This window comes from Corvus cornix, chromosome 2 (genome assembly GCF_000738735.6).
Source record: "Corvus cornix cornix isolate S_Up_H32 chromosome 2, ASM73873v5, whole genome shotgun sequence".
Lineage (NCBI taxonomy): Eukaryota > Metazoa > Chordata > Aves > Passeriformes > Corvidae > Corvus > Corvus cornix.
This window is the reverse complement of record NC_046333.1, coordinates 133135987-133163399: the sequence shown is the minus strand read 5'-3', so window position 1 is coordinate 133163399 and position 27413 is coordinate 133135987. Positions and strand designations below refer to the sequence as shown.

The 27413-nt window shown below is 42.4% G+C and overlaps 1 protein-coding gene across 1 annotated transcript; it reads left to right on the top strand.

The window, feature by feature from the left end:
* Positions 1–10607: 10607 nt before the first annotated feature.
* PABPC1 (poly(A) binding protein cytoplasmic 1) lies at positions 10608–26711 on the top strand. Its single transcript, XM_039548979.1, has 15 exons — positions 10608–11327; positions 15886–16079; positions 16172–16287; positions 18107–18246; positions 19500–19594; positions 21106–21243; positions 21340–21435; positions 21867–22139; positions 22325–22418; positions 22585–22695; positions 23686–23840; positions 24270–24354; positions 24527–24657; positions 24947–25042; positions 26271–26711. The coding sequence occupies exons 1-14, from the start codon at positions 11135–11137 to the stop codon at positions 25037–25039; spliced, it is 1914 nt and encodes a 637-aa protein (XP_039404913.1). The 5' UTR covers positions 10608–11134; the 3' UTR covers positions 25040–25042; positions 26271–26711.
* Positions 26712–27413: the final 702 nt, after the last annotated feature.

Below are 27413 nucleotides of genomic sequence, written 5' to 3'. Positions count from 1 at the left end.
TCACGTGTAAGTCAGATCCTTGTGACTATCAAAGACAAGTTGTTTGACTTTGCATTTCTGCCTCTCCAAATCCAAGTGCACATTCACAAAGACTTCCACACTCAAGACCACTGTGGTACGTGAGCATCCCTGCTCTCAGCGCTGGGGCATCTGACCTGCTGAAGGCCCTCACACCTCACACACAACAGGCACAACCCAGGCTGAGAGCTGCAGAAGATGGCAGCAGCAGATTCCCACCAGGTGAAGATCTGCACTGGGATGCCCATCCCTATGCTGGCTGGACATCCCCTCTGGTGCTGCATGCCTAGCTCAGTGTCATGTTTGGTGAAAGTACTGGGTGCCTCTGTGCCACAAGGCACATCACTCATCTCAATCTCTGGCACCCTGCAACAGCCAGAGGCATTTGCTACTTTTCTGAGCTCTGGATTTATTTTCAGTCTGCATTTCATAAAGGCAAGAGACTTGTATAATCCCAAGGCCTGACAGCCTGTTTCTTTTCCTCAGTATCCCTAGGTAACCTTGGTCAACTTTGGCCAGGATGCCTCAGATACACTAGAGTTCTGATAAATTTACTGGAAATTGGTAGCTGGGCATAGAAGAAAGAGATAGCAGCAGCCCTGTCCAGGGAAGGGAGGCTGAGCTCACCTGGTAGGAGCTTGGTCTGGTGGCAGATGACATGCCACTCAGCACATGCCCCAGCCACCCCTCAGCACCTGGGCACAGCTGGGGTGGCCATGCCCCCAGCTGCCTCTGGCCCAGCAGCAGCATCACTGGCAGTGAGATTTCATGGGCCAGGCAGCTCATCAGAGCTGCGTTTTGGGAGCCTGGTTTTATCCATTCCACTGCTCAACAGCTTGTTTCCTGATGCTTTCAAAAACTGGCAGCTTGCAGTGTATGAAAAGACCAGTCTTTTTTCTACATTTATATATTTCCTTGGGTTGCTTTTGCAATGACATTTTTAGTAGCTGTTTCTATTTCATTTTCCTTTCATTTTGGGTTTCACTATGCTCCTTCTACTGTAGTTAAGAATCACCAGCCACTTAATGGTTCATCTTCCATTTTAAGCAGGCATGTTTCAAGTATTGCTTGTCCATAGGGCTTTGCCACATCCTCAGTGGATGACAGCTGACATCCTGTGCTTATTCAGAGGATCCTGTCACTTGTACTGACAGAGCAAGTGCAGAGCCGGGGGGAAGGCTGCACGTGAGTGTAGTAGGAACCAGGATGGAAGGGTTTGCCTCAGGATGCTCCCCAGACTATGCAGGCCAAGCAAAGAGAGTATCAGAGATGTTTCTGAAGCTCTTGTTTTGAGTGAAGTCTGTAGTGCTGGGCTAGATGTAATTCCCTCTATGCTCCCTTTCTTCCAGTCCCCTTTTCGATGGGTTATACACAGCCCTAGTGCTATGCTTTGCCCTCCCCTTCTCCTCCCAGCCAGCAGCTCTGTGTGGAGCAGAGCTCATGCTCCACCATACAACACCCGTGGCACCCAGTCCTGGCCAAGGTGGAGCAAGGCTGATGTTGCAATGAACTGCTGGTAACTCGCTCCTCTGGGCCCAGTCACCAGTGTCTGGCTCTCTTACTACATCCACCAGACGCATCAGCCTGGGGGAGGAAGCCCTCACCAGGCATTCATCATGAGGCTTTCCAGTGAGCTTGCATGGGAAGAACACTCTATCACAACTAAGGGTTTGGGATTTCTCACTAGAACACCGTAAGTTCGGGACAGCAGGTGCATGCAACGTATGGATGGACACTGAGGTATGGATGCTTAGAGCAGGATGAACATTTCTAGAAGCAGAAAGGCACCAAAGCGTTCAGATGCCTCTAAGACACCCAGAAGCAGGCAGCATGTGCCACAGGCTCCAGCAGCCAGTGCTTTTGCTCTGCTCCTCTGCAGAAATGGCTGAGACTCAACATCCCAACACATGCTTCAAAATAAGTCCAATTGCTTCAGCTCCCCAGTCAAAGGCAGCGAGTAGTCATCTTTCCTAGGAAGGGTGGGGAATTTGTATATTGTTACATCTTTTGCTAATTTTTGCTTTACGTGTCTCTTGCAGGTAACTGGACAGGTTTGACTCCCTTGCACCAGGGGAAGCAGAGTCACTCTCAGCTGGGAGGAGAACAGCCCCAGCTGTTGAGGGGCCAAGGACCAAAGATGGGTCTTTTAGCTTTGTGGTTATCTTAGTTGGCTGGAGAGCTCCTGCTCCACTTCCAGCCCAGTGCTCCTCTTCCTCTGCTCACTGACTTTCTTTCTTTGCAGACTCATACAAAGCCCAAGGGGAAAGGTGCAAACCTGGCAAGAGGGACAGAGGCAGTTCTAGGAGTCTAAATTGATGACCTTACATGACAAAAAAACCTAAGCGTGTTTTATCTGACACTGATAATGTGGCAGCAATGGGAGAGGAATCTGGGTCTTCAGAGAGACCACGGTGCTTAGCCAGAGACACACCATCTATTTTCCACACCAGCTGGGCCCTGCCCTTCTGTGAGGACAAAGGGGACACGAGCCAAACATGTTAGACATTTAATCCTGCCCTAGACACCTCTTACAGTTCTTAGTGAAATCCCCCTTGCCCTGGACAGTCACTGAAATCCTCTTCCCATCCCCAGCCCCAGGACTTGAAGCCCCTCTTGATATATCATCTCTCTCTTCAGTCCTTTCACCAATATTCAAGCCTTAAATCTCTCTCCTTCCCTTCTGCTCTCCCCCTTTTTTAGGCAAAACAGCATGATCAAAAAATAGTGTTAATTATTCCTCCAGAATTATGCTGCAAATGACATAATTTCACAGGAGGCCATGAGGCCATTTAGCATTTTATCAGCACTGGAACAGTTTCCCTTTGTCTCTGGGCCACACACCCTGCTGCTATCTTCTGTCAGCACTGGCTCTGGGACCAGATCTAAATCACTAAAACATCCCAAATTAACTCAGTGCAAAAAATAAAACCCAATCCTACAATCAACCAGCCCTTAAGAGGGAAGTGGTCAGGACAGCATGGACTGGAGAATGGGAGAAAGCCCTGAGGACAAGGGAAGAAGGGAGCAGGAAAGGGGAATAGTCATTCTCAGTGGTAACAAGCCCCTGGGTACATTCAGCAGATGATGGAACCACAAACAATCAGTCAGTGCCCTCTAAAGGATGGCCAGGCAGGGCTATGTTCCCAGTCTGTGAAAACACCAGGTTTGGCCACAATGGGTCCCAGCTGTAACCCAAAGTGCTTTGGAAGCCAGACACCACAAAACATAGGTCAACAGAACAGTTATCATGGTATGTAACAATGGCAGCACCCTGCTCCCCACCTCACACAGGTAAGAGCCATATTGCAGGGCAGTGGGTGCCAGCCAGTCTGATCCCTTTGAGCCGTGAGAACTTTGCTGTGGTGTAGTAGTGGAGAGGGGAACAGGGTCAGCTTTGGCCACAAAGCACATGTCATGCTATGGGCAAGTGGTCTGCCTCCTGTCACAAGCAAGGCCCACAGTTTGGCAACGCAATAAATCAAGCTGCAATGTCCTAAAATTTGGTTAAAGGCAGAAGCATTTACTGAAATAAACTCCTCACAGTGCAACACATTTGTCCAAACAATTGTGTTTGTTTAATTTATATGAGATGGGGCTTTATGCAGGTTCTGTCATCTGTGCCTGGGTCAGAGTTTCATGGCACTTCCTATAAAGAGCCTTAGAATATCTTGAGTTGGAAAGGACCCACAAGAATCAATGAGTACAACCCCTGGCCCTGCACAGAACCTTGGAGGTTTTATCGTCTGTTCCTTTTTGTTCTCCATCTGCCCCTTTATCCTCCACATCACCAGCTCCCTTCAGTCACAGATCCTTTCAATCCTGTTTGCACCTTCTCTCTGCTATGTGCCAGTCTCTTCCTGCCTCAGATCTCAGGTCTTGTGTCCGACTCAAAAACATGTTTCTCCAGCCCCTCCTGCCACGGATGCAAAGTCACACTGGAAATGGGAGCACAGCATAGAGATTGTGCTGGCAGTGGGAGAAGGGAGCCTGGCAAACCGATCCACAAATCCTTCGGTGGGTGCAGCATTGTGGAGCTGACACATATTGACCAACATGAGGAGTGAGAGTTCAATCAAGCCAACAGAGAGTCAACAAAATCTCATTCAATTACGCGTCTCCATGCCCTGTGCGCTCCTTCCTCAGTAAGCATCCTTCCCATACCATGCTGCCCCTGTGGACCCACCCCAGTGCTCAGCATCAGGCTGCAGGAGACACACAGTCTGCCACCCACTCTGCCTCTCTGCCCTCCCTCAGTCTCGCACAGGCCTGTGAATCACATTCTACTTGAGTTTCATTTTGACTTTTCCTCTTTGTACTTGGTTTTCAGACAGTCCCTGCAGTTTTCTTTTGCTCACCATATGAACTGAGATAATTAATCACAGGCTGGCAGGGCCTGCAGGGCTGCGCTAGACGAGCTGCAGGCTGGTGTCTCAGACCAGCAGGATTTCAGCACTGGGTTAGGAGATTACAGGCTACTGATTCAAAGGTGGCAGGACCATAATAAAACAGTCAAAGCACCTGGACTGAGACTGTGAGAAAATTTCAGGGCAAAGCATTATCCATGGAACACAGAAATTTGTCCTGTATGTGGGTAATCTCAAGTCATAGTGAACAGCTAAAGGACTTTATCTATTGAAACGGACCAAGGCATCCTTTGCTATTTGGTCCTTCTGGTTCTCCTGGCAGTTGAATGAATTGCAGATGGTCCAGTGAAAGTCCATGTTTTCTCTCAAGCAACACACTCTTATGGTACTACCATCAGCCTTTTGTAAATGGAATATCCACACAAAATCCCCACAACACAAAAGGTCTGGCACTTCATCATGCACAAGTTGTGGACATAGCACAGCAATAGCAGCTTCCTCTGGAACAGGGAATCACAGATTGGCACATGCTGGCACAAGAATCACTATCCTGTACACATGCTAATTCAGCAATGCCCATCTGAAACAGATTATCTGTTCATGCCAGAGCTCACTCTAGTCTGACCCACTCCCTGAGCCAGCACCACAAACCAGAACACTTTCCATGCCCTGGAAGAGCAGCATGAGAAAAGAGAAAAGAAAAGGAAAGAGAAAAGAAAAGGAAAGAGAAAAGGAAAGAGAAAAGGAAAGAGAAAAGGAAAGAGAAAAGGAAAGAGAAAAGGAAAGAGGAAAGAGGAAAGAGGAAAGAGGAAAGAGGAAAGAGGAAAGAGGAAAGAGGAAAGAGGAAAGAGGAAAGGAAAGGGAAATTCTGCACTTCCACTGGGGATAGAATGAGAAGGAACTGCAAAAATGGAAACCTGGGTCAGACATTAGGAAAATAATTTCCAAGTTAAGGACAGTAAGGCCCCAGACCAGAATAGACTGCCTTAGAGAAGACTGAACTGCCATTCTTGGAGGATTTATATGAAAAAACTTGAGAAATCTCTGTTGGGATGATACAGTGTTCATATTTATCATGTTTTCTTCCTGTCTCTTCCCTACACCATCCCCCCCGTCCCTCCCCAAAATTCTGCGTCTTTAACAGTCTATAATCTAGGTGCTTGCATAGAAATATGGCAATAACTTTGTTTCCCCAAGTACACAACATTTTACAGTCACTGTGTGGCACTTCAAGGACACTCGGGAACAGCAGCACAATACTCAAACGTTTTTGATTAGAGTACTTCTATTACTGAGTTCCCTGCCGGCTCCGTGGCTCACACGCACGAACACACAGACGCAGGGATGGCTTCAGTAATATTAAGCTGACGGCAAGGAGTTGAGAAGGGTCCTTGTGTAGAGTTCCACAGAAAGCAGTTTATTGCTACAACTTGTGAAGGTTTCCAGAGGCAAATGACCCCGAGCACGTGGCAGCTCAGGGTAAGTACAGGGGTGAGGCTGACACCAGGAGCCAACCGGGGAACCTGAACCGGGGTACAGCACCATAACCGAACATGGCATTCTGGGAGACTGCCTTACCAAGAGCTCCCTCTGTCCCTTGTGCCACTGGCCAATCGGCCACCACATACTTCAACTCTTTAGGAAGAAATACTGGAGCTACCAGTGGAGGGAGCAAGCCTCAGAGTTAACCAACTCCAACTGTAGCTAATAAAGGGCAGAGGGAAACACCAGTCTGTTTTTCACAGTACCTTGATTTGGTGATTTCTTAGGGAGAGGGGTGGATTGTATCTGGCAGAGTGAAATGGAGCAGAGGATGTTGCTGAGAGGCTGTATTAAGGACAGGGATGGAGCAGCACGAAGCTCACTCTTGGGAAGGAAGAGAGAACTGTCAGAAGACCCAGAGCAGCTGAGCCTGTCCTCAGTGCAGTCAGTGACAGCCGGGCATGGACCTGCCCTGCTCCTGCGTCTCGCTGTCCCTCTACTCCAGACACAGCCTTCCCAGATCAGCTCCTTGCCCAGCCCCAGCTCCAGTACCTCTTCCTCTGCCCATCTATCTTTCCAAACCTGATAGTATCTCCTAAGGCTTAATAATTAACCAATTCTTAGAGTGAGGAGGGGGAGACAAAGTATACTCGAGGCAATATTCCTGACCAAACTTGGTTCACTACATTCCTATTTCCTCAGCTGCACTGGGCATTAGGGAAAACAATCCCACTGCATAAGCCTGTTGCTTTGTTTGCTTCAGGCACATTACAAAGTAATTAACTATTACCTTTCCAATGTCATGATTGCCTGAGAATGACACTTCTTTCCCTGTTCTGTTGCCAAAATGATTTCTCCTTCACAAGTTCAGTGAACAGATATACAGCTCTTTGTATGAATGCAGAATAGTCCCAAAAACAAGAGAGCAAAATTGCTTTTGCCCACATTCAAGAAGACTCAAAATACAGAGCTCTGAGGTCTTGACATACCTTCCCCCCCCCCCCCCCCCCCCCCCCCCCCCATTTTTTTATGAAATAAATTACTCAGAATTTGTGTTTGGCTGGGCTCAAAAGATTATCTCGCACTGAAAAGACTATCTGGACTAAGTAGGCTACCAAAAGCAAACAGTGTTATCAGTCAGGCACTTAGTTTAAAGAAACTGGCACTCCCCTTCAAAAGGTACATGTTCTTCCTTATCTCTTTAACACAGACCATCAAGGTTTTAGCTTTCACACTGCCAATTTAGCACATGGCAGTGCTCTGTAGCTGAACAGAAAAGGAAAACGCTGAGATGTGAAAATGATCAAGCAGTTCCTGAACTCAGAAACAATGTGTGTATTCTAAACAATAAAACCTTAACTATCAGCTGTGTTAATAAAAAAATCTTCAATATTGGCACTTTACAGATACTATTTAAAAATGCTTCCTGTGGTTAACTATAAAGCTGGGTAAACAATAAAACGTTTCTAACTATTCAGCTGTGTTAATTAAAAGAAAATCTTCAATATTGGCACTTTACAGATACTATTTAAAAATGCTTCCTGTGGCTAACTATAAAGCTGGGTTTGCATAATTTCCAACAGTTTAATGCTATCCATCGTGTATCAAAAAGTCATAATTCCTAGGCAAGAGAGAAAATTTATTGAAGTCTGAATGAATTTCAATAACTTCCCTACTTCCATGATAACCTAGAATAAAACCAATTGCATTCACAAATCATAATACCATTGGCACAAAAGAAAAATCTTGTATCTGCTTAGAGCTTTAAGTTACAAAGGATCTTTATCTAACTTTGGTAGAGCTTATGCTTAGAAATAATGTATCTGGAACGCTGAAATATTTATCAATTATTGTCAGTGAAAAATATTGTGTACACTTTACTTTTTTTCCTATTTGTTAGTTCTATGAACAGTGAGCTGAAAGGAGGCAACATGTCCAGGTAACTTATCTGGATTGCAAAAATACTTCAAAGATTTATAATTAAAGCATTATTGCCCCCCATTCAATCCCTGTTTGACTGCAATTCCCTGAAGCTGAGTTATATATTCTAGCTAAATCTCAAACCAGGGGTTTCAAAGAGGTAGTTTCTGCTAAGAATGCCAACTTCCAGGCCCAGCCACCCACGTGTAACACCTGCAAGGACAGGACACACACCCGGTCTGGGCAATAAACCCAGCTGATGACACAGGTTCTCTACAGTGACTTTTATGAGACACCATGAAGAACTTGAGAGCAGCAGCAGAGCTAAAATGAATCTTGGAGAGATCCAGATGAGAATATCAGGTAATACTCAACAAGGGCTCTCCAGCCAGGATTCCTCCCAGACCCCAAATCTCACTCAGGGCTCTGGACTGCAGTTCTGGTGAGCAGTCAGCAGAACCAAGCACACAAACGTCTACGTCCTTTGCAAGGTTTAATCCTAAATCAACTAGGAGAATTTTGCAGTATTAGAATCTAAAGTTTAATGCAAATTCTGTGCCTCAAGCATGAAAACATTCTTTCCTGTTGCCTTAAAACACTTATGCCACATCTTGAAAAGTCAATTTGTTACAGAGGAGGACAAGATACTGTTCTGGGCACCATGAGAGGGGCTATACCTACCTCCTACTGTGACAGGGCTTTTCTCTATAGTCCCCTTTGCTGCTTTGAGGGGGGGCAGTGGGGAGGCAACAGACAAAACTTTTACTACGTTACACGCTTGTTTGGGGTCAAAGCCAAAGGAGAGCAATTTTTGAGGACAAGACTCAAGAATATGCTATTTTGCTGAAAGAACAAATACTAGACAAGTTTACTTAGAAAGCTACAGTGCTTTTAAGCAATAATTTGAACTCTTTTGGATATCCATATAAGGTTGAGAGTGCATTTTTACTGCCTTAATCGCATTTAGTGTTAGAAAACTCTGAAGTCATACCTCGTTAAGAGACAAGATCTCCAAGAAGTCCCTCTCTATGCTGAAAAAAACTTGCAAATTTGATTCCTTAAATTGGGTAAAGGAGAAATGCCTTACCATGCTTTGGGCTCTGTCTTGCCATTGTCCAGGAGTGCCAAGGGTAGAAACAGAGCAACTTAAATCACAAGAAAGAGCAGGAATACACCAAGGGAAGAAAAAACATGTAATAATATGACCAAGTGCCAATGACAGAAAAGTGTGAAAGAAGCAGCAGTATGAAAAAAGACAGTTTAGGGAAAGGAGACATGCTGAAGAACAGAACCATGTAAGGAGAGGAAAGACCAGAAACAGTACATAGTACATCCTAGGGAGGGCATTATAAACCAGTATATACAGCAGGATGTGTTCATGTGTCAGCTGCTTCAGATTCAAGTTGGTACCTCAGTTTAAAGCCAGGGCAGGGTGCGGGCTGAGCAAAGATGTCACACTTTGCCATGGCACACACAGGGAGATGCCCGCTCTGCCATGGTTTTGATCACCTACAACAAGAGAGAGTGAAACTGCAGCAGCTACAGTGCAGGTGGAATCTTCACACTTGACAGCAAAATTCCACAAGTACTCCCCCCTACGACTCTACTTAAACGCATAATGGCAAATGCTGGTCAAAGAAAAATAAAACATCATACAAAATATAAAACAAGACAACAAAACAAGATACAAAACTGCAGACCATTCTTTTTCTTTATGTTGAAATAGAAGAGCAGTTATCTTCAAGATTTCTGCAAATCCATGATCTGGCTTCCTGCCTTAAACTTGCACTAATGTTCAGCGTTTAGTACAAGTGTAAGTACATGTACATGTACATTTGTTTAGCAGAAACAAAGCACATTTTATTTGACTCTACTATTTTACAAGAATCTGAAACACATTTAATTAGCTGGTAATAAAAAGCCCCATAGAATTCTAATTGATAGGAAAATATTTTCCTTTCTCACAAAAGGATTAATTTTTTTCGGGACTAGAGAAGCCAGCTAAAAATAAAGCAAGGTTTTTCAAACTGCACAGGATTGCTTTGGTGTTTAAGGAAGGACTAAAGGCGGCACTTTGTACGATAGTGTAGTTGACATGGTGGTGTTCAGTCAAAGGTTGGACTCGATGATCTCACCCGGGATAACAGCGGTCACCTCACCCACCCACAGAGCTGCAAAAAGATGCCCAGTCAACTCCCAACGCCTTTCAACCTACAGCCCGAGCTTCTTTAGCACAAAACACAGCGATAAAACACGCTTAACTTAAGGAACGACCAGAGCAGAGCCTAAACGCTAAACTCGGTTTATTCCCGGCCTAGTGACACATTCCTCCGAAGCCGCAGCAGCTCCAACTTCCCCCCCCGCCGCTGCGCACGAGCCGAGCGGGCCCGCCCCCTTCCGGCCCCGAGCGCGCGACCTTCCCCCGCCCGCGCGCTCCCCCGCGCGGCCCGGCCAGCGGCGGGTGGGGCGCGCGGAGCGAGCGAGCGAGCCGCTAACCCCCCGCCCCGTGCCAGCCGTTGGTCCGCTCGGCGCGCACGCGCCCTTCTACCCGCCCCCCCCCAACCGCGCACATGTGCGCTCCCTCCCGCGCGTGCGCTCTGCCGCCGAGCCGCCCCCCCCCCCCCACCGCCCCCCGTGACGCCGAGCGGGCGCAGGCCCGCTCCCCGCGCGGCCGCCCCCCCTGCGCTGCCCCGCCCTTGCGCATGCGCCGAAGCCGCCGCTCCGCGCCGGCTGCCGCGCGTGTCTCCACCCCTGCTCGCAGGTGCGCGTGCGCGGTGCGCGCGGCGCTCTGCGTGGCGCGCGGCGCGGCGGGGGCGGGGGGGCGGGGCGGGTATATATAGAGCACGGCCGGGGCGGCGGCCGCCCCCTTGTCCCCCGGCCGCCGTCGGAGCTGTGTGCGCAGTGCGTGTGCTCCGGACCACCCGGACACGCCGGCCCGGCCCCGCAGCACCATTTATTACTAAAAAAATATTTAAAAAAGCCAAAAAAAATCCAAAAATCTTAAAAAAACCTTTTAAAAAAATAATCCTCTTTCCTCATCCAACCTTCCCGACAACCTTTCTGCAAACGGCCGGTTTGATATAAAATAACCCGGTGAAGCGAAGTCCCCGGACCCGGCGCAGCCGAGAGGAGACATACAGCGAGCCCGACTCCGCCGAGCGCAGCACCCGCCGCCGCCTGCTCCACCCGGCCCGCACGGAGCGACCCGACCCCCGCCCGCCCATCCGCCGCACCCGCTGCAGCCGTTGAGTCCGAGCGGCCCCTCGCCGCCTCCGCCGGCCCCGCTCGCACCGACCGCCGCGGCCTCTGCCTCGTCAGCGCCCCCCCCCGCGCCGGGAGACGGCGGCAGGATGAACCCCAGCGCCCCCAGCTACCCCATGGCCTCGCTCTACGTGGGGGACCTGCACCCCGACGTGACCGAGGCCATGCTCTACGAGAAGTTCAGCCCCGCCGGGCCCATCCTCTCCATCCGCGTCTGCAGGGACATGATCACCCGTCGCTCGCTCGGATACGCCTATGTCAACTTCCAGCAGCCCGCCGACGGTGAGTGCCGGGCCGCGGGCGGCGGCGGAGCCATGTTTGTCCCCTGCCCCCCGCCCCGGCCGCCGCCCCGCATCCATTTTGCCGCCCGGGACGGGGCGGACCCGGCGGGGCGCGGGGGGAAGTTGGCGGCGGGGCTGCCGCTCACACGCGGCCCGAGCCGCCCGCGCCTCGTGGCGGCCGGAGAAGCGGGGGGGAGGCGCTTCCGCGGATCGAGAGCGGCCGCGGGGCCCCGGTGGTGGGCGGGGGAGCCCCCGGGGCCCGGCGGGGCTGCCCCGCTCCAGGGGAGGGGGTTGTGGATGAGTGTGCGAGCGGCTCTTCACGTCCGTCCGAGATGAAGGGTAGCTTGAGGAAAACATCGCAGTCATTAGCACCTTTTAATAACCGCGCAGGAGCTGTGTGTGTATGAGTGCGTGATTAAGAGGCCGGGAGAAGGAAGTAGGGCGCACCGGCGTGGCTGGGTAGTTTCACAGGCGTCCAGGCCGAAGCGTTTGTTAAAACACCATGGCAGGTCTGTCACGTGCAGGGAGGGCATCAAACTACTCGGGCCTCCATGTGCTTCTTCCTCATGTAGCTGGAGCCCGAGCTGTGCTCTCATCCGTGTGACTTCGCACGAAACTCTGACATTGTTTCCCAACTCGTGTTTTTATGAAACTTGGTTTTTTACGAAGTGTTGTTGCTTCTCTGAAGTTATATCGGTAAAGAAACTTTCTCTGTAACACTGGGACAAGTGTGATCCATTTGGAGGGTGTTTGACTAAAAGAGCCGAATGTGACGGTTTTAAGTTTTATGGAGTCCAATTTAAAAAAAGTAGTAACTGACCAACTAGAAAATACGTGATTTCAAGTACATTTAAGTAAACAGCTTTCTATTATAATGGTTTTATTTTCAAACGTTTGAAAGTGAGATACTGAAATTACAAACTTTTCAAGCAATTAAATTTAACTGGCTTTCAAAATTAGCTTTAGCATACAACCATTATCAGATCAGACTTTGGTGTACCGATGGTATCTGTATGTAAGTAGTAAAAGTTACTGCCTCATATTCTTAATAGGCAGATACTTCACCTATTAACAGCTCTCACAATTCTGAGAGCTTTTGATTTATTCAGCCATTCTTTAGGATGAGACGAGTTGAATGCTTGTTTTGACATACTTTGCTTTCATTCAATAAAAGTGTATATGGTACAGTTTCTCAGAAAGAAAAACAAGGGGGGTTAGCACAGGTCAGTACTGTGATACAATAATGTCAGGGTATAAGCTGAAGGTGATTAAAATGCTTCTTCTCCTTAGTATTGAGAGAGTTCCATAAGGGCTGACTTTATCTTGAGCAAGCAGTATATTTTATGACTTGGTTTGTAATTTTTCAAATGTGGAAACAAATACAGCTTTTTCACCTGAGCAGTGCTTAATTCAGAGTTTTTGAATATGTCTCTTAGAAAGGTGCTGTTACTCCAAATGTTACATGTATTTTTCAGACTTTGGGAGACACACATATTTTAGGCTACAACTAGTCTAGTTCAGCTAAAAGAATTTTTCATCTGTATCAAACTGCATCTGGCACATATCTGGAAGCAGTTGTTTAAAATACAGTTCAATGGTATTGCACGATTATACTTTTTCAAGATTTTCAGAATTTTATATTCTTGGCAAATACCTAGAAAGCATTTGCTGGGGGCTCTTTGTAGATCATTATGTTAATTTATTGCAACCTTGAAATATAAGTTTTGAGGATGAATGGTTATTCTTACAATAATACTGGTTTTATTTTGCTTCCAAACTAGATTCCTTTTATTGGTTTAGCCAAATTTTTAGCTACATCTCAGGCGATGCCTATTAAATAGCTAGTAACAACTACCTTGGGTTTTGAAAAACAGCTTTGAAGGTGTGCTTGACATTACCAGCTGTCTGTAAACGAGGGATCTCAAAGCTCTTCCAAAAACTAATTAGGCCTGATGACACATTTGTGAGGTATGCACACATTTCAGAGTTGTGACTTTTCTGAATTTGAGTCATAGTCTGGAGTAAAACTCGGGCAATCTTACTTAATCACTAAACTAGAAATATTCTTGAGTAATCTGAAACTGCACCAGAATCCTTTGGATTTTTAGAATGGTTATATTCCCAGAGCTATTTTATTTCATAGCTATTGCTGTTCACCTTTAGCACAGGTTAGCATTAAGTGTGTATTCTGTGTGATTTTGAAATTGTTAAAGTGGACTGTCCAGTTGACTAAAATGGGAGCTGGTGAGTCATTGAACGAGAGCTCCAAGCAGAATCAGCAGAAGTACAGCCTGGGTAGGTGTGTCCATTGGTAACAAGTTCGCTGCTGAATGGAGCTGCCTCCTGCAACCGGCACAGCCTTTTATGACTGAAATGTAATGAAAGTGAGCCAGTTTCACTCGTTGGTAATTTTAATGACAGTAGCTTGTACCTGGTTGTAGATGGAGTCTACTCATGTTTTAAAAATCTACCGTGGAATGACAATGTGGTGTTGATTAAGCAGAAGCATTTAAGTTTCTTGTACTGCTGCTCCATAGGAGAGATGAGGAGAGCTGTTGGAGTTTCCATGCTGTCCTTGTGGAGAAATTGCTCTGGTCTAAGACATGGGCTCACTATTTGTTAAGAGTGGTAATGCTTGCGAAGGACCCATGGACCCAACTTTGAGTCAGATGATTGGGAAATGTGTCTAGGAACACACATTTTTGAGGAGTGTCAGGATTATTCTAGAAGCAATTAGCATGAATTAGAAAAGCCTCTTTTCTAGTAAAGGAAGCCCTGTTACAACTTCTAGAAATAATGAACTGTTTGTTGCTGGCACATCTATTGGTGCTGGTAGTAATAATTCTAATGACATCCAGGGCAGTAGTGAAGTCTTACAAGTTTCTACTGTGGTCAGTCTGATATCCACAGGGGTTTTTTTGTTTTTAATTTTTTTTTCTTTTTCATTTCCCCACACCCCCCCACATTTGTAGTATAAAGCCTTCCAATTACTTTTATTTCTCATTAACAGTATTAGGTTGCCTTTTCTCTCCTGCTTAATTTATATTAAAGTTTTTGAAAGCTTTATTAACTTACTTAGAAGACTGGCATGTAGTTTTTGTGGCTTCAGTTTAAATCAGTTGCTGAGTTGCTACTGTCATGTGAATATGGTAATAGTATCAATAATATTTTTCCCCATGAAAATGTTAGATATCCATCTCTTTAATGCCCATAGATGTCTTTCAGAGAATATAATCTTCAAATTTATTTCTAATCTGACAATGTCACAAGAAAGGATAATTAAACATGGTGTATCAGCTGAATTCCAGGCTCATTGCAAATTCTTTGGCTGTGACATGCAACAACATAGCTCAAGATAAAAGCAGGACTTAAAGAACAAAAACCTTAAATAAGGGTTTTCATAATGTGATTGGCCTTTGGTCCTCCCCAAAAAAAATTAACTGACATGGTTGCTGTTTTTAACTAACACTAAGCTGATTTCAGTTGTGTTAACATGGTGTTGTTCTGATATTTGCAAATTACAGTGAAGTGAGTTAATGCCAATGGCTGTGACTTCAGGTATTTACTGGGACTTTTTTCAGTGTTCTTCCAGACTTACAGGAGCAGGGATGAAAAGGAACTGCTGTACTTGAGAACTATTGCTCTTTTGTGCTTAAATACGTTGTTGACTTAGAACATCACAGACATGTCTTGTGGCTTTGAAGAGACATGTGAAAACTGAACAGGTCTTGATACTTCCCCATCTAAATACACAAATAAAATCCCCTGATTTTACATGCAGGATTTAAAAAGTTAGTTACGGAGTTCTACTGGAAAAACTACTCAATTGGAGTAACAAAACCTGGTTTACATTACCCTGGTTTGCTGTTTTAATTCTTGCTCCTTCATTGAGCTCTTACGTATTTCATTGTGAGCTTTTAAAATATATGTATCATTTCAGATTCTCAAAACTTAATAAGTGCTAGTGTTGAATCTCTTTGAACTGTCTTGCCCAGAATTTCATCACAGATCTTTTTGGTCACTGACGAAGTTGTGTGGAACAGCTGCCTGAGCGAGGTTTGAACATCCACCTAGAAAGGAAATTTTGTTGGTTTAGAGGTATTGGTACTGTAGGTGTTCTTGGGTTGACGTTTGCAAAAGGCCTCATACAGGCACAAGCAGTACCCCTACAAGCATTTTTATTGGCACAGTATACACCTATGTGATCTGGGATAAGCCAGCTGGTTTTCACAAATGTAAAAACTTTGTAATGGCCACCACTTGCTGCCTTTTTTCCTGTCACCATACCATCTTTTCATAGACCTAGTTCTATAAGCTCATGAGATTTCTACAGCCTGCTCAGCTGACTTGTGCTGCTTCCTAAGTGCATCTTTTGCTGATGAGTTTTTGCCAGTTCTTCCTTGCATACAACAGACTACATTGGAGGCTTAGGTTTGCATCTTGGTGATGGTGCTGGACTTGAAATAGTAAAAATATTATTAAGCATTGTAATTCAGCTGGTATTTGTGTGCTTATTAAGATAACTAGCATTTTCTACTAATTCCATAATGTTTTTCCAGCTGAACGAGCTTTGGACACGATGAACTTTGATGTCATTAAAGGCAAACCAGTGCGCATCATGTGGTCTCAGCGCGATCCATCTCTACGCAAAAGCGGTGTAGGAAACATCTTCATCAAAAACTTGGACAAATCAATTGATAACAAAGCTTTGTATGACACATTTTCTGCTTTTGGGAACATCCTGTCTTGTAAGGTTAGTGGAAAATAAAACATATTGACACAAAGACTCCTCAATTTATGCTGGAAACATTCCATGGGTATTACAGCAAGGTTTTTCATTAATAGGTGGTGTGTGATGAAAATGGATCCAAGGGTTATGGATTTGTACATTTTGAGACACAAGAAGCTGCAGAAAGAGCAATTGAAAAAATGAATGGTATGCTGCTTAATGACCGCAAAGTGTAAGTACATAAATACGTGTTTGGCTATCAGCAAACTGAAATTCATTTTACAGCAAAGGTTTAAAAGCTTACTTAGGAAAGGAATGTTCTAAAAATTTCTTATTTTGAGATGATGTAGAGTTTTAGTGCTAGGGATTTTAAGAATTGTGTTATCTGCCTATTCTAAAGGCAGACTAAGTTCAAAAAGGCAAATAATGGACTCTGGAGGAAAAAATCATTGTGTTAATTGTCTTCCAAGCCAATACTGTAATGAGGATTTGGCATCTTCCCTGGTTTTCTGATCTTACTGGTCTGAGATAAAATACAATCCATTGAGTATTCTGAATAATATTTCCTTTGTAAGAGTTGTGAGGATAGGTGTGTTATCCATATTTTGGAGTCAGCTGATACTTAGAGTTACAGTTACTTGGCACTTAAGAGTGGTCAGATCAGACTAGTATTTTTGTATGAATGTCTGTTAATAGGCATATAGGGAGTAGAAAATAAAACTTAGAGAAGCGTAATGTTTTAAACATTATCACTGTTCACCATTGTAGGAAAAAAGTTATTTGGCAACTTGTTTAATAATATTTAGGCTGGGGGAGTGAGTGTGCCTCACAGCTATGCCTAGGGGATCATTATGGTGTTTGGTATAATTGCAAAAGAACAGCTTTCTAAATACTTAGGAGGGTTTGGAAAAAAGATAACAGAAGTCAGCATCAGGTTACCATCATGGATTATTTTTATATTTAGAAATGGATAGATCAAGTCGCATATAGGGAGGACATACATGAAATGCCAGTCTTCCTGCTTGTTCTGTTCTTGACTGCCATACTGTGGATGCTTTTATTCAGCATCCATGTTTATATAACCTTAAATTAATAAAAATGGTCAGCATGCAGTCATAAAAGCATGTGGGTAAAATAATATCATGAGAGTTAATTTTGCTTTGAATTTCTATTCAAGCTAGTCTTTTAGAAGTCAATTAAAACACTTCACTCACTATCAAAATCTGCTGAACACACTGCACTTCCATTCTTACTATACTTGATTGCTATAAACTGGGTGAAATGTTCAAAGTTTAAAAATTACTTAGTTACTGGATGCTACTGTATTGCATTTGCCAGATTTGGAACTATAAGGTTAGTACAATAAAATTTTAAAGGGGGAGTCTGCTACAGTCAGAAATCACTGTCAACCATGTACACTCTGTGCTAGGGCAGGTCCTTGGGCTGCAGAATGTTATGTTCAGGTTCTGTACTTTCTGACAGTATGAGCTGTCATTGACATTGGTGCTCCCAGCCAATTTGCAATGGTATTTGACTCAAGAGCAAATTAACTATTTATTTCACTATGTCTTTAAAAAAAAAAAAGTCTTTGATATAGGCTGGAAAGGTGTGTTAGGGAGTGGGTGCAGTTAGTTAAATATTGCTTGCTTAAAAACTGGATCAGAGAGCAGTGACTGCTTTAAGGCTGCCAAGTTTTTAGTATGGCAGAGGGATTATGCTGTTATCTAGAATTTCTGTTTAGCCTCTTTACTTAGTACTCTTTCCATTGTCGAGCTCTTGTTGTCAAAGGCTGTTTTGTAAGAGTGAACAGTCTCACCAATGGCTTGAAAGCATTTTCATGCCTCTTAACTGGGATAAACATGCTGATGTAGCAAAGGATAGTGGAATTTTTTCTGATGGAGTTTTATCATGAACATTTTATCTAAAGAATTTCATACCTATAGTGAACGAGACTGATTAAGAATAAAATACAGTGCTAGAGGACTAAAGTAAATGTTTAAACCTTGAGAGACTTGCTTTAATCTGTATTACTCTGTTCTTCCTACAACTAGATTTGTTGGAAGGTTTAAATCCCGCAAGGAACGTGAGGCAGAGCTTGGAGCCAGAGCAAAAGAATTCACCAATGTTTACATCAAAAATTTTGGAGAAGACATGGATGATGAGAGACTTAAGGAACTCTTTGGCAAGTTTGGTAATGTCTTAATGTTTATATAAACACAAGTGAACTTCAACTTACTACTTGTATCTTATCTGTACAGTGCCCTGAAATACAAGGAATCAGGGCTGTCTGATGTTGATTTAAAAATGTAATAAAGGTTACTAAAAAGTTGGTACTTAATTTCAGTTTCAAAAGTGCAGTAATATCTGAATTTTAAATAGGCAGAATAGCATATATAATCCTGTCATCAGAACTGTTTCCAATAATCTGAAAATAGTGTGTCTATGGGTTCGGCCATTTTTTGAAAGTTGCAAATAGAAGTGTTCTTTGGTTTAGTACAGATTGATGTTATGAATGCACCTACAGGATGGGTGACAAATGAGTTTACTGTTGCTTTCACTGACCTGCAGACTTACCTCTGTTATTCAGTTGTATTGTGGTGGTTGACCTAATACAAAATTATAAGGAACTATTCCAGTGCCAAGCTATGACATTCTGCCTTGATCCTCAGTTACACACAGGGCAAAATTATGGCAGACATATGACCATGATCTAGTAATGTATATGATGTGTCACCATCAAAATAGGAAATGGCAAATTCCTTAATGCAGTTACAGGTTCTTCACCTTTTATTTTCAGCCTCAGCTTTTTTTAAAAATTTTCTTCCCTGTATGCTTTTGATGTTCTCCAGTGGATATTATGTAAAGCAAGGGAAGCCCTTGTACAAGAAATACCCTGTAGCAGCCTTAAGCATCATTCCTTAAGCACAGGAAATTCCTTTCTGCTCTTCAAGTATCTGTGGTTGAAACAGTAGCAAATTTAGCTGCTACAGCTAAATTAGCTACTTCAATTGAGTCTGTGAACTCCAATTTTCTAAAGATCTGGAATTGCTGAACTAGGATGCCCTTTCACCAGGAAAAATAGTAAAATGTATACCTAATTGCAAGGCCTCCCTCTGGCTTTTTCAGTACCTGTTTCAAAGGATGGAAGTGCTAATACTTTTTTAAATGTCATAATTTTTAATGATAAAATAAATTTCATTCACTTTGAGGTAAAATTTTGTTTGAAAATACAGTAAAAAGAAAATCAGCATGGCAGACTTCAGCCATAATGGATGAAGTTCATTGGAGCAAATTAGTAATTTCTTATTAATGGGTGATACTATTATTGGTGCAGGAGTCCTTTGTAATACAAGTGAAATAAACTAAATATCTTCTAAAGAGGATGTTCAAAAGGTGAGAAGAATACACTGTATATGAAGCATAAGTATTTCATTCTCCTTTTAGGTCCTGCTCTAAGTGTGAAAGTTATGACTGATGAGAGTGGAAAATCTAAAGGCTTTGGCTTCGTTAGTTTTGAAAGACACGAAGATGCCCAAAAAGTAAGCTTTTGGACTTAATTTTAGGAATTCTGTAACTGAGACCCAAGTAATACGTTTCATTGAGTGATTAAGTTTTTTTAATTGGTCAAGGACACTACAAAAAGAAGTGCTCACTCCTTAAATTACTTAACACAGTTTCTGTAATTTAGAATGCTTTCTTATGAGTAAATGTCAATTGGTCTAAGGAGCCTGTTAAGTCAAGATGCTGTGATACAGCTGGAACTAGTGCAGATATGGGGAATCTTGAATAATTTAAAAACCTGTTGTAGTTGGGCTTAAAGGTCTCAATGATATTTGGACTCTCTCATGCTGAGGAATATACAGCATAGTAAATTACTACATCTCTGAATCATTGGATCCAATTTGGTTGCACAAAATGTTTGTGCAAGGCAGAAGGAATTGTGTTTTCAAACTGTAGCTCTGCAAAGTCAGCAGGAAAGCTATTAGTTTTATAAAGCATGTTTGGCACAGCTGTAAGAAAATAGTCATAGAGCCATGTGATGTTGCTTTTACTCTGAGGGGTAACTTTGGAAGAAGGGTCCTTTTTATTTGTGTATATGTCTATAACATGCCAGTATGCTGTATAACTTAATTCTTTGTCAATCGGTTGTTTTGATATGTCAGTTGATTGTGACAGTAGGGACATAGCATCAGGAAAAAAACGCAGTACAGAACAAATCATGGCAACAAACAAAAGTTTGCTTTTCAAAAGGCATTTTGGTGATTTGTCACTACTGCGAGTGTACAAGTGAGAGATTAGAACAAATTCTGTCTGTCTTAACATCTACATTTTTCAGTCTAGCATACATTAATTGATGAGTAGTTTCTCTTACTGTAGTCAGAATCATGTTGGGTATTTTAAATGATACAAAATTCCATTATCTCTGTAAATATGTCTAAATTGATCATAAATATATACAATAAACTGGTGACTTCTGGTTTTAAATTAATTGAGCACATATGTGCCAGAGTTTTCACATCTGAAGAGTTGTAACAGAAGTAGTTCATATTTTCATACTTCTAAGTATTTCCTTAATGAAAGACTAAAAGTGAAAAATAAAAAAATAAGCTATACATGCTATCCATAGCTTAACATGTAGTATAGAAAGATCTGATAGGTACTATGGTTTCAGATGTTACTTTTAAAGATAGCACTAGGTGAATTAAAGCTTTTCAACTTTATTTCCTTACTTTTCTCTGCCGTTAGCAAGATAAGGCTGGAGAAATAGTTCTTGCAACTTGGGATTTTTCATCCAGCTTCATATAAAAAAAAGTGGTTTGCATCCCTTGTGACTTGTCTTCAACAAGACAGAAGCATACTTGGAAAGCAATTTTCATGTTAGCATAAGTGGGGAAGTTTGGGGGTATTTTGTTTCAATTAGTGGTATTTTAAGATGGATTAGCTCTTTTTCTATAATCCTTATGTAGCTTTTTATATTTAAATTGCATTTTTTTTGTATGTCTGAAAAATGCTTGAGTACGAAGCACTGCTAACTTGTTTTTTAATGAAGGCTGTAGATGAGATGAATGGGAAGGAGCTCAATGGAAAACAAATCTACGTTGGCCGGGCTCAGAAAAAGGTGGAAAGACAGACGGAGCTGAAGCGCAAGTTTGAACAAATGAAGCAGGACAGGATCACCAGATACCAGGTTCAGTTTTAAAGCAAGAGGACTAACTCTATTACATGGTATTTTGAGATTTACACAGAACACTTGCTTTTAAAAATAACTTGCCTGTTTTCTTAGGGTGTAAACCTTTATGTGAAAAATCTTGATGATGGGATTGATGATGAGCGTCTCCGAAAAGAGTTCTCCCCATTTGGTACAATCACTAGTGCAAAGGTAAAAGTTCATCAATTGTGCTTATCTGTTCTCTGAAAATTAGTAGTGATCTGTCACCAAAGAAAAGTTTATTTCATTCAGTAACAGATGTGATCCACTATAAATATGGGCATAAGCTTTCTTGATTATTGTACACGTCAGGTTAAATACCATATGATCATCCTTTCTTGAAATAAACTAAGTCGTGAGACTAGTGTGAGAAAAATTACATCTTTCCAGTGCAATATTGTGCTCATTATTATTTCAATGAGATTTTCATCTCTATTCAGGTAACAGTTAGCTATTAATTACACAATAATACTCGTTTTTATAAAAAATTCAGTAAAACAAACTGTGGTCTCACTTCTAATAAGCTGAAACAAGAAACCCATGCAAGTTCAGTAGGCATGGCACAGGACATTTAGTTATAAAATTAAATTTTGTACTGACAGGTGATGATGGAAGGTGGCCGCAGCAAAGGATTTGGATTTGTATGCTTTTCATCACCAGAAGAAGCCACCAAAGCAGTCACGGAAATGAATGGTAGAATTGTGGCTACTAAACCATTATATGTAGCTCTAGCCCAGCGTAAGGAGGAGCGCCAAGCTCATCTCACCAACCAGTACATGCAGAGGATGGCAAGTGTAAGAGCAGTACCTAATCCTGTAATCAATCCCTACCAGCCAGCACCTCCTTCAGGATACTTCATGGCAGCTATTCCTCAGGTATGTGTAGAGATGAGTAACTGTATATTTTGTACTGTGTTTAAAATCTGCTTAGATTTAACAGTAAATATAACTTAGCACGTGTCCATGATTCCAGCATTTCAATTTCATAGTAGGATGGTGATGGGCTGTTCAGCATGCCCTTCACAGACAACAAAGTTACGTGATGTTGTTGTGTTTGGCAGACTCAGAACCGTGCTGCGTACTATCCTACTAATCAGCTTGCTCAACTTGCTAGACCTAGTCCTCGCTGGACTGCTCAGGGTGCCAGACCTCATCGTAAGTCACTTCTTTACCTCTTTCCAGTGATTGCTGTAAACTCTGTAGCATTTACCTTTGCACTTTCAAATACATTTTCATGGCATTGCAGTATCAGTCTTCTCTTTGTTGTGTTGTCACCACTCACTGTTTCAGCATGTAACAGTATATTTTTTCCAAACCACAGCATTCCAAAACATGCCTGGTGCTATCCGCCCAGCAGCACCCAGACCACCGTTCAGTACCATGAGACCAGCTTCTTCCCAGGTTCCAAGAGTCATGTCAACGCAGCGTGTTGGTGAGTTTGATTTATGCAAACTAGGTATTAGACTTCTGTTCCAATTTTGCTGGTTCAGCATGATCTTGCAAAAGCATTTGGAAGTTTATTATCACACATGGTAACACATCCTCCTTTTATGGCTCTTCCAAATGAATAAGCTAGTATCACCTTCTAGTAATTGCTTTAAATACTGTCCCAGCAAAGACTCCAGCTGTGATCCCATCTCTTTAGGATGAAGTACTTATTCTTGTGTGTGCTTCAGTAATACAGTATGATGGCTTCTGTAATTTCTAAACATAGTTGCAGTAATTGTAATAGTAGGTTGCATGTAGAAATAGAGATGATACAATTTTAGCTCGTACTAATTTTTTTATATTTCATATATACATATTTTATTATTGGGAGCCAGTATCATGAATGCAAAATCTGCACATCACTGAATGAAACCAGAATTGGCTGTAATCATAGAATGGTCTGGGTTGGAAGGAACCTTAAAGGTCATACAGTTCAACCCCCAGAGGCAGGGAACTCTCTACTAGGCCAGGGTACTCAGAGCCCCATCAAGCCTGGTCTTGAACATCTCCAGGGATGGGGATTCCACAACCTCTCTGGAGGCATAATTCTCCCAGAATGTATTAGACAGCCATCTACTTCCTAAAAGTATCTTTTTTAGAATGACTGACATAATGTGCTCAGGAAATCAAATGTCCTTTAGCTTACAATGAAATTACATTAATACTCAAACAAAGTGGATTTTTTATCTCAGATCGTTTTTCAGTAGCATGTAAAAAGGGTAATTCATGAGTGAAGTGACTGGATAGTAGCATCCAGTAAATTTCAGGGTTTGAACTTTTGGATGTGACCAGTAATGTGACAGTTGACAGCACTACTAAGACGAATCTATAACACAATACCTAATTTAGGTATTTGATTCAAGTTGGTTTGTTGGGCAAAAAATAATTATAATAATAATTATCTGGATATGGAATTATGTTACTATTTTTTCAGCTAATACATCAACACAAACAATGGGTCCACGTCCTGCAGCAGCAGCCACTGCAGCCACTCCTGCCGTGCGCACAGTACCACAGTACAAATACGCTGCGGGTGTTCGCAATCCTCAGCAGCATCTCAATACGCAGCCGCAGGTTGCTATGCAGCAGGTATGTGATCTGGGGAGCTGCTCTGTGCTTTTACTGATGCTCTTTGCACAGGAAGGTGGTGAGGGTGATGGGAGAGCAATTCAGGCTCTGCATCATGGCAGTAGAGTAAAAGCACTAGGGAATTGAGTATATTTCAAGTTCACCTGGGATAGGATGTGATCCTGTGTTGCTTCATACTTTTCAGTTCCCTCATACCTTAGCCTAAATTCTTGTGTTTGCTCCTCAGTGAGGCAGTTTCTAATAACCTTCAGCATCATCACTCAGCTCTAACCAGTAGTAGTTGATTAAATAGACATAGCTGTTAGTTTCTTTGATGTTTCTGACACTCTAGGCATTGTGTATGCTGAGTTGTGAATTACTGGCTATTTGAAGCTGTACCTAATTATGAAGTAGAATTTCATTTTCAAATGTTGTTAAATTAATTTGCAGCCTGCTGTCCATGTGCAAGGTCAGGAACCTTTGACTGCTTCCATGTTGGCTTCTGCCCCTCCACAAGAACAAAAGCAGATGTTAGGTATGTACATGATACCTTTCTCTACACATTGTAGCAGAAGGACAGTCAAAGTACACTTTTATCAATCTTAAAATGCAGAGTAAATTGTTTTAGCAGTAGAACAAGGTGTTGTGTTTCCCTTATCCCTTAAATTTAGGCTGGATTTGTCCCTGATTAGCTTCTTTCTCTCTAGGTGAACGTCTATTCCCCCTTATTCAAAACATGCACCCTACTCTGGCGGGTAAGATCACTGGTATGTTGTTGGAGATTGACAACTCTGAACTCCTCCACATGCTCGAGTCTCCTGAGTCTCTTCGTTCGAAGGTAGGGGGACTTTGGCCTTGCACTGGTTCCATAGGTGGTTAAGTCTTACATGGATCTAACAGGTGTTTGTGCTGGCACAGTGGAGTAACAGCAATGCAGCGGTGGCTCAGGGCAAGAGTATCCTCTCAAAGGGTGACAGTGACTTACATTGCATAAACTGGAATTGTAATGTTCTCCTTTTTCTTTTTAACAATGCAGGCGTTGTTTATATATATGATTTCCACTGTATTATTAAATATAAACGAATTGCTGTGCTTCCCTTAATTAATTTTTCTTTTTTACTGAACAGGTTGATGAAGCTGTAGCCGTACTACAAGCCCACCAAGCTAAAGAGGCTGCTCAAAAGGCAGTTAATAATCCCACTGGGGTTCCAAGTGTTTAATAAGTAAGTCGGACCACTGTAGTTCCATAGGTTGACTGGGGCAAGTCTTTGGTCCATGGCCTTGTAAGCAGCATGTGTCCAGGCTCTGTGTCATTTGCAGCCACAGGAAGTAACAGCTATGGTAAAAACCTTCTGTGCTCACTTGGTTAGCAAAAGTTACTGATGTGTCGTTGTTTTTAACAGCACATTTAGCTGGAATTTGTTCTAGGCATGTGTACAAAAACGGGCAGTTCTGTCAAATGCTACTATTCATACTGTTGTTTGAGAGCAACTTATGGAATTGAAATAAGCTTAAAAAGGCATTCCAACCCCCTTTTACCTTAAGTCATTAAAGACCTTATTTACACTGTAATCTGAATATACTTAGCAAATTCTAAAATTGTACAGTAAGTGAAAATTAAACTATATATTGTCTTAACTTCACATTTGGGTGAATTTAATGTCAATTAAAATAATGATTTTTCTTCATTGCCTTCTGTGGGGTTGGTGTCTTAATTGTGCATGACAGAGGCAAATGGTGGTACCTTAACAATTTTGATAGGGAAGAAATGTGAAGTTGAACATAAAAAGGAATCTGTTATCTCTTCTGTCTAGTTAGGTTTTGCCTGTGAACTTGCTTACCACATTTGTAGCTATCATTTGAAGGTGCCTGCTTTCACATCTGATCACACAGAATTTTCTTTTTTTTCTTGATATTTTAATTTCTGCAATTTTCCTTTTGGGGTCAAAATTTGAGTCATGATTTTTACACATTTTTTTTTTTTGCTAGTGACACTTTCACAATGGAGGTAAGTGCTGAATAGGTTGTCTCTCCTAAACTAAGATGCCCAGACTTTGAGACCATTACTCCGTCTGCTGCATGATGTTTTAATAATTGAAAATTGAAAATACTACTAGAGTAGTTATTTGATGAGCCTCAGTGTGCTGGCCTCAAGAGTAGATGTGACCTGAGGTCAATCACCGTAACATTGTGCTTAAAGTGGTGCTGTCTGAGGTACTGCCCAGTTCTAGAGTCAGTTTTGTCTTGCCAAGGATCACAGACTTTTGAATACTTTTGTGTCCCTAAAAAGTGGGGGGACCTCTGATACTCTGCTTCTAAAGAATTTTGGTGTCATTGATACAGTGAAAGCCCAGAGTGCTGTGTGGCATACAGCAGCACAGAAAGCATATCAGAAAATGTGTAAGGTGCTGCTTTCATTTTAAAACGTAACAGCATTGTTTTTCTTTGCAGAACTATCCGGGACTACAATCTAGAACTTCGCTTCACCGAAGAAAAAAAAATCTAAACATGGAAAAACTATTAAATATTGAGAAAAACATTGCAAAATATAAAATAAATAAAAAAAGGAAAGGAAACTTTGAAGCTTACGTACAGAGCAACGCCGGGGCTAGCAAAACAAATGCTGGTCCTAGATTACTTATTGATTTAAAATTTAAAAAAAAATAGTAAAATAAAAAATACAAATTAATGTTTTATAAACCCAGGGGAAAAGAATTTTCAGCACAGTACAAAAATTTAAAGCATTCCTTTCTTTAATTTTGTAATTCTTTACTGTGGAAAAGCTCAGAATATCACCACTGTTTTAGTTGACAGTGAGAATTGATAGCTGAGCAAAGAAACATAATTTGGATTATAAAATTCTTGGTTTAATAAAAATTCCTTAAACACTGACTTAGTTGTGATGGTTTCTTTTGTACGGTGTAATTTTCATAAACTTGTCATCCAGAATGCCAAGTTAGAATCCCACTCTATAGTATGCTTTAGTGGATTGTAGAGAAGATTAGCCTACACCTGTAGACTGGCTTCTAAACAGTAGAAGTGAAGGGAGGGGGAGAAATGTTTGGGGTTTTCTTAATAAATTGCTGCTTTATCTGAATCTGGTCTAGTGTACAATAGCATAGAAGTAATTCTGTCTTCACCCAGGGATGATGGGATCTTCAGGTCAGTTTGTGTCACTAGAAGGAGTTTGCAGTGAAATGGCTAATGGCACTAAAGTGGGAAGAGGCAGCACTGCCACATGAGCTGTTTCGTTTGCTACAGAACCATACTGAAGTTGGGAGTTTTGTGGGATTAACACTTAAATGCGTAATCAAGCTAATTTTTAAATGCATAACTGAGAGAGTAAAAAAGGGCTTTTGTTGTAAAACAAACTTTCCTGTGTGACTGAAGTTTGTCCATCCACAGATGGATTATCCTACAGTTGCTGCCCTGTAGCTGCTTCCCCCCCCCCCACACCCCCTTTTAGAGAGGGAGTACTTTCTGCAGACCTGTGGAATGGGAAGGGATATTTTCTGCCCAGTTTAGCCCATAATTGGCTTTAAAAGTTGCTTTGTCAAAATTGATAATGCAAAGGGAGAAATGAAGCAGTGAAAA

What these genes read in the sequence shown, in the direction of transcription:
- PABPC1 (XM_039548979.1), top strand. Translation starts at nt 11,135, where the DNA reads ATGAACCCCAGCGCCCCCAGCTACCCCATGGCCTCGCTCTACGTGGGG. An exon ending in GTACAATCACTAGTGCAAAG is followed by an intron (nt 21,436 to 21,866) that starts GTAAAAGTTCAT and finishes TTGTACTGACAG; the next exon opens with GTGATGATGGAAGGTGGCCG. An exon ending in CATGTCAACGCAGCGTGTTG is followed by an intron (nt 22,696 to 23,685) that starts GTGAGTTTGATT and finishes CTATTTTTTCAG; the next exon opens with CTAATACATCAACACAAACA.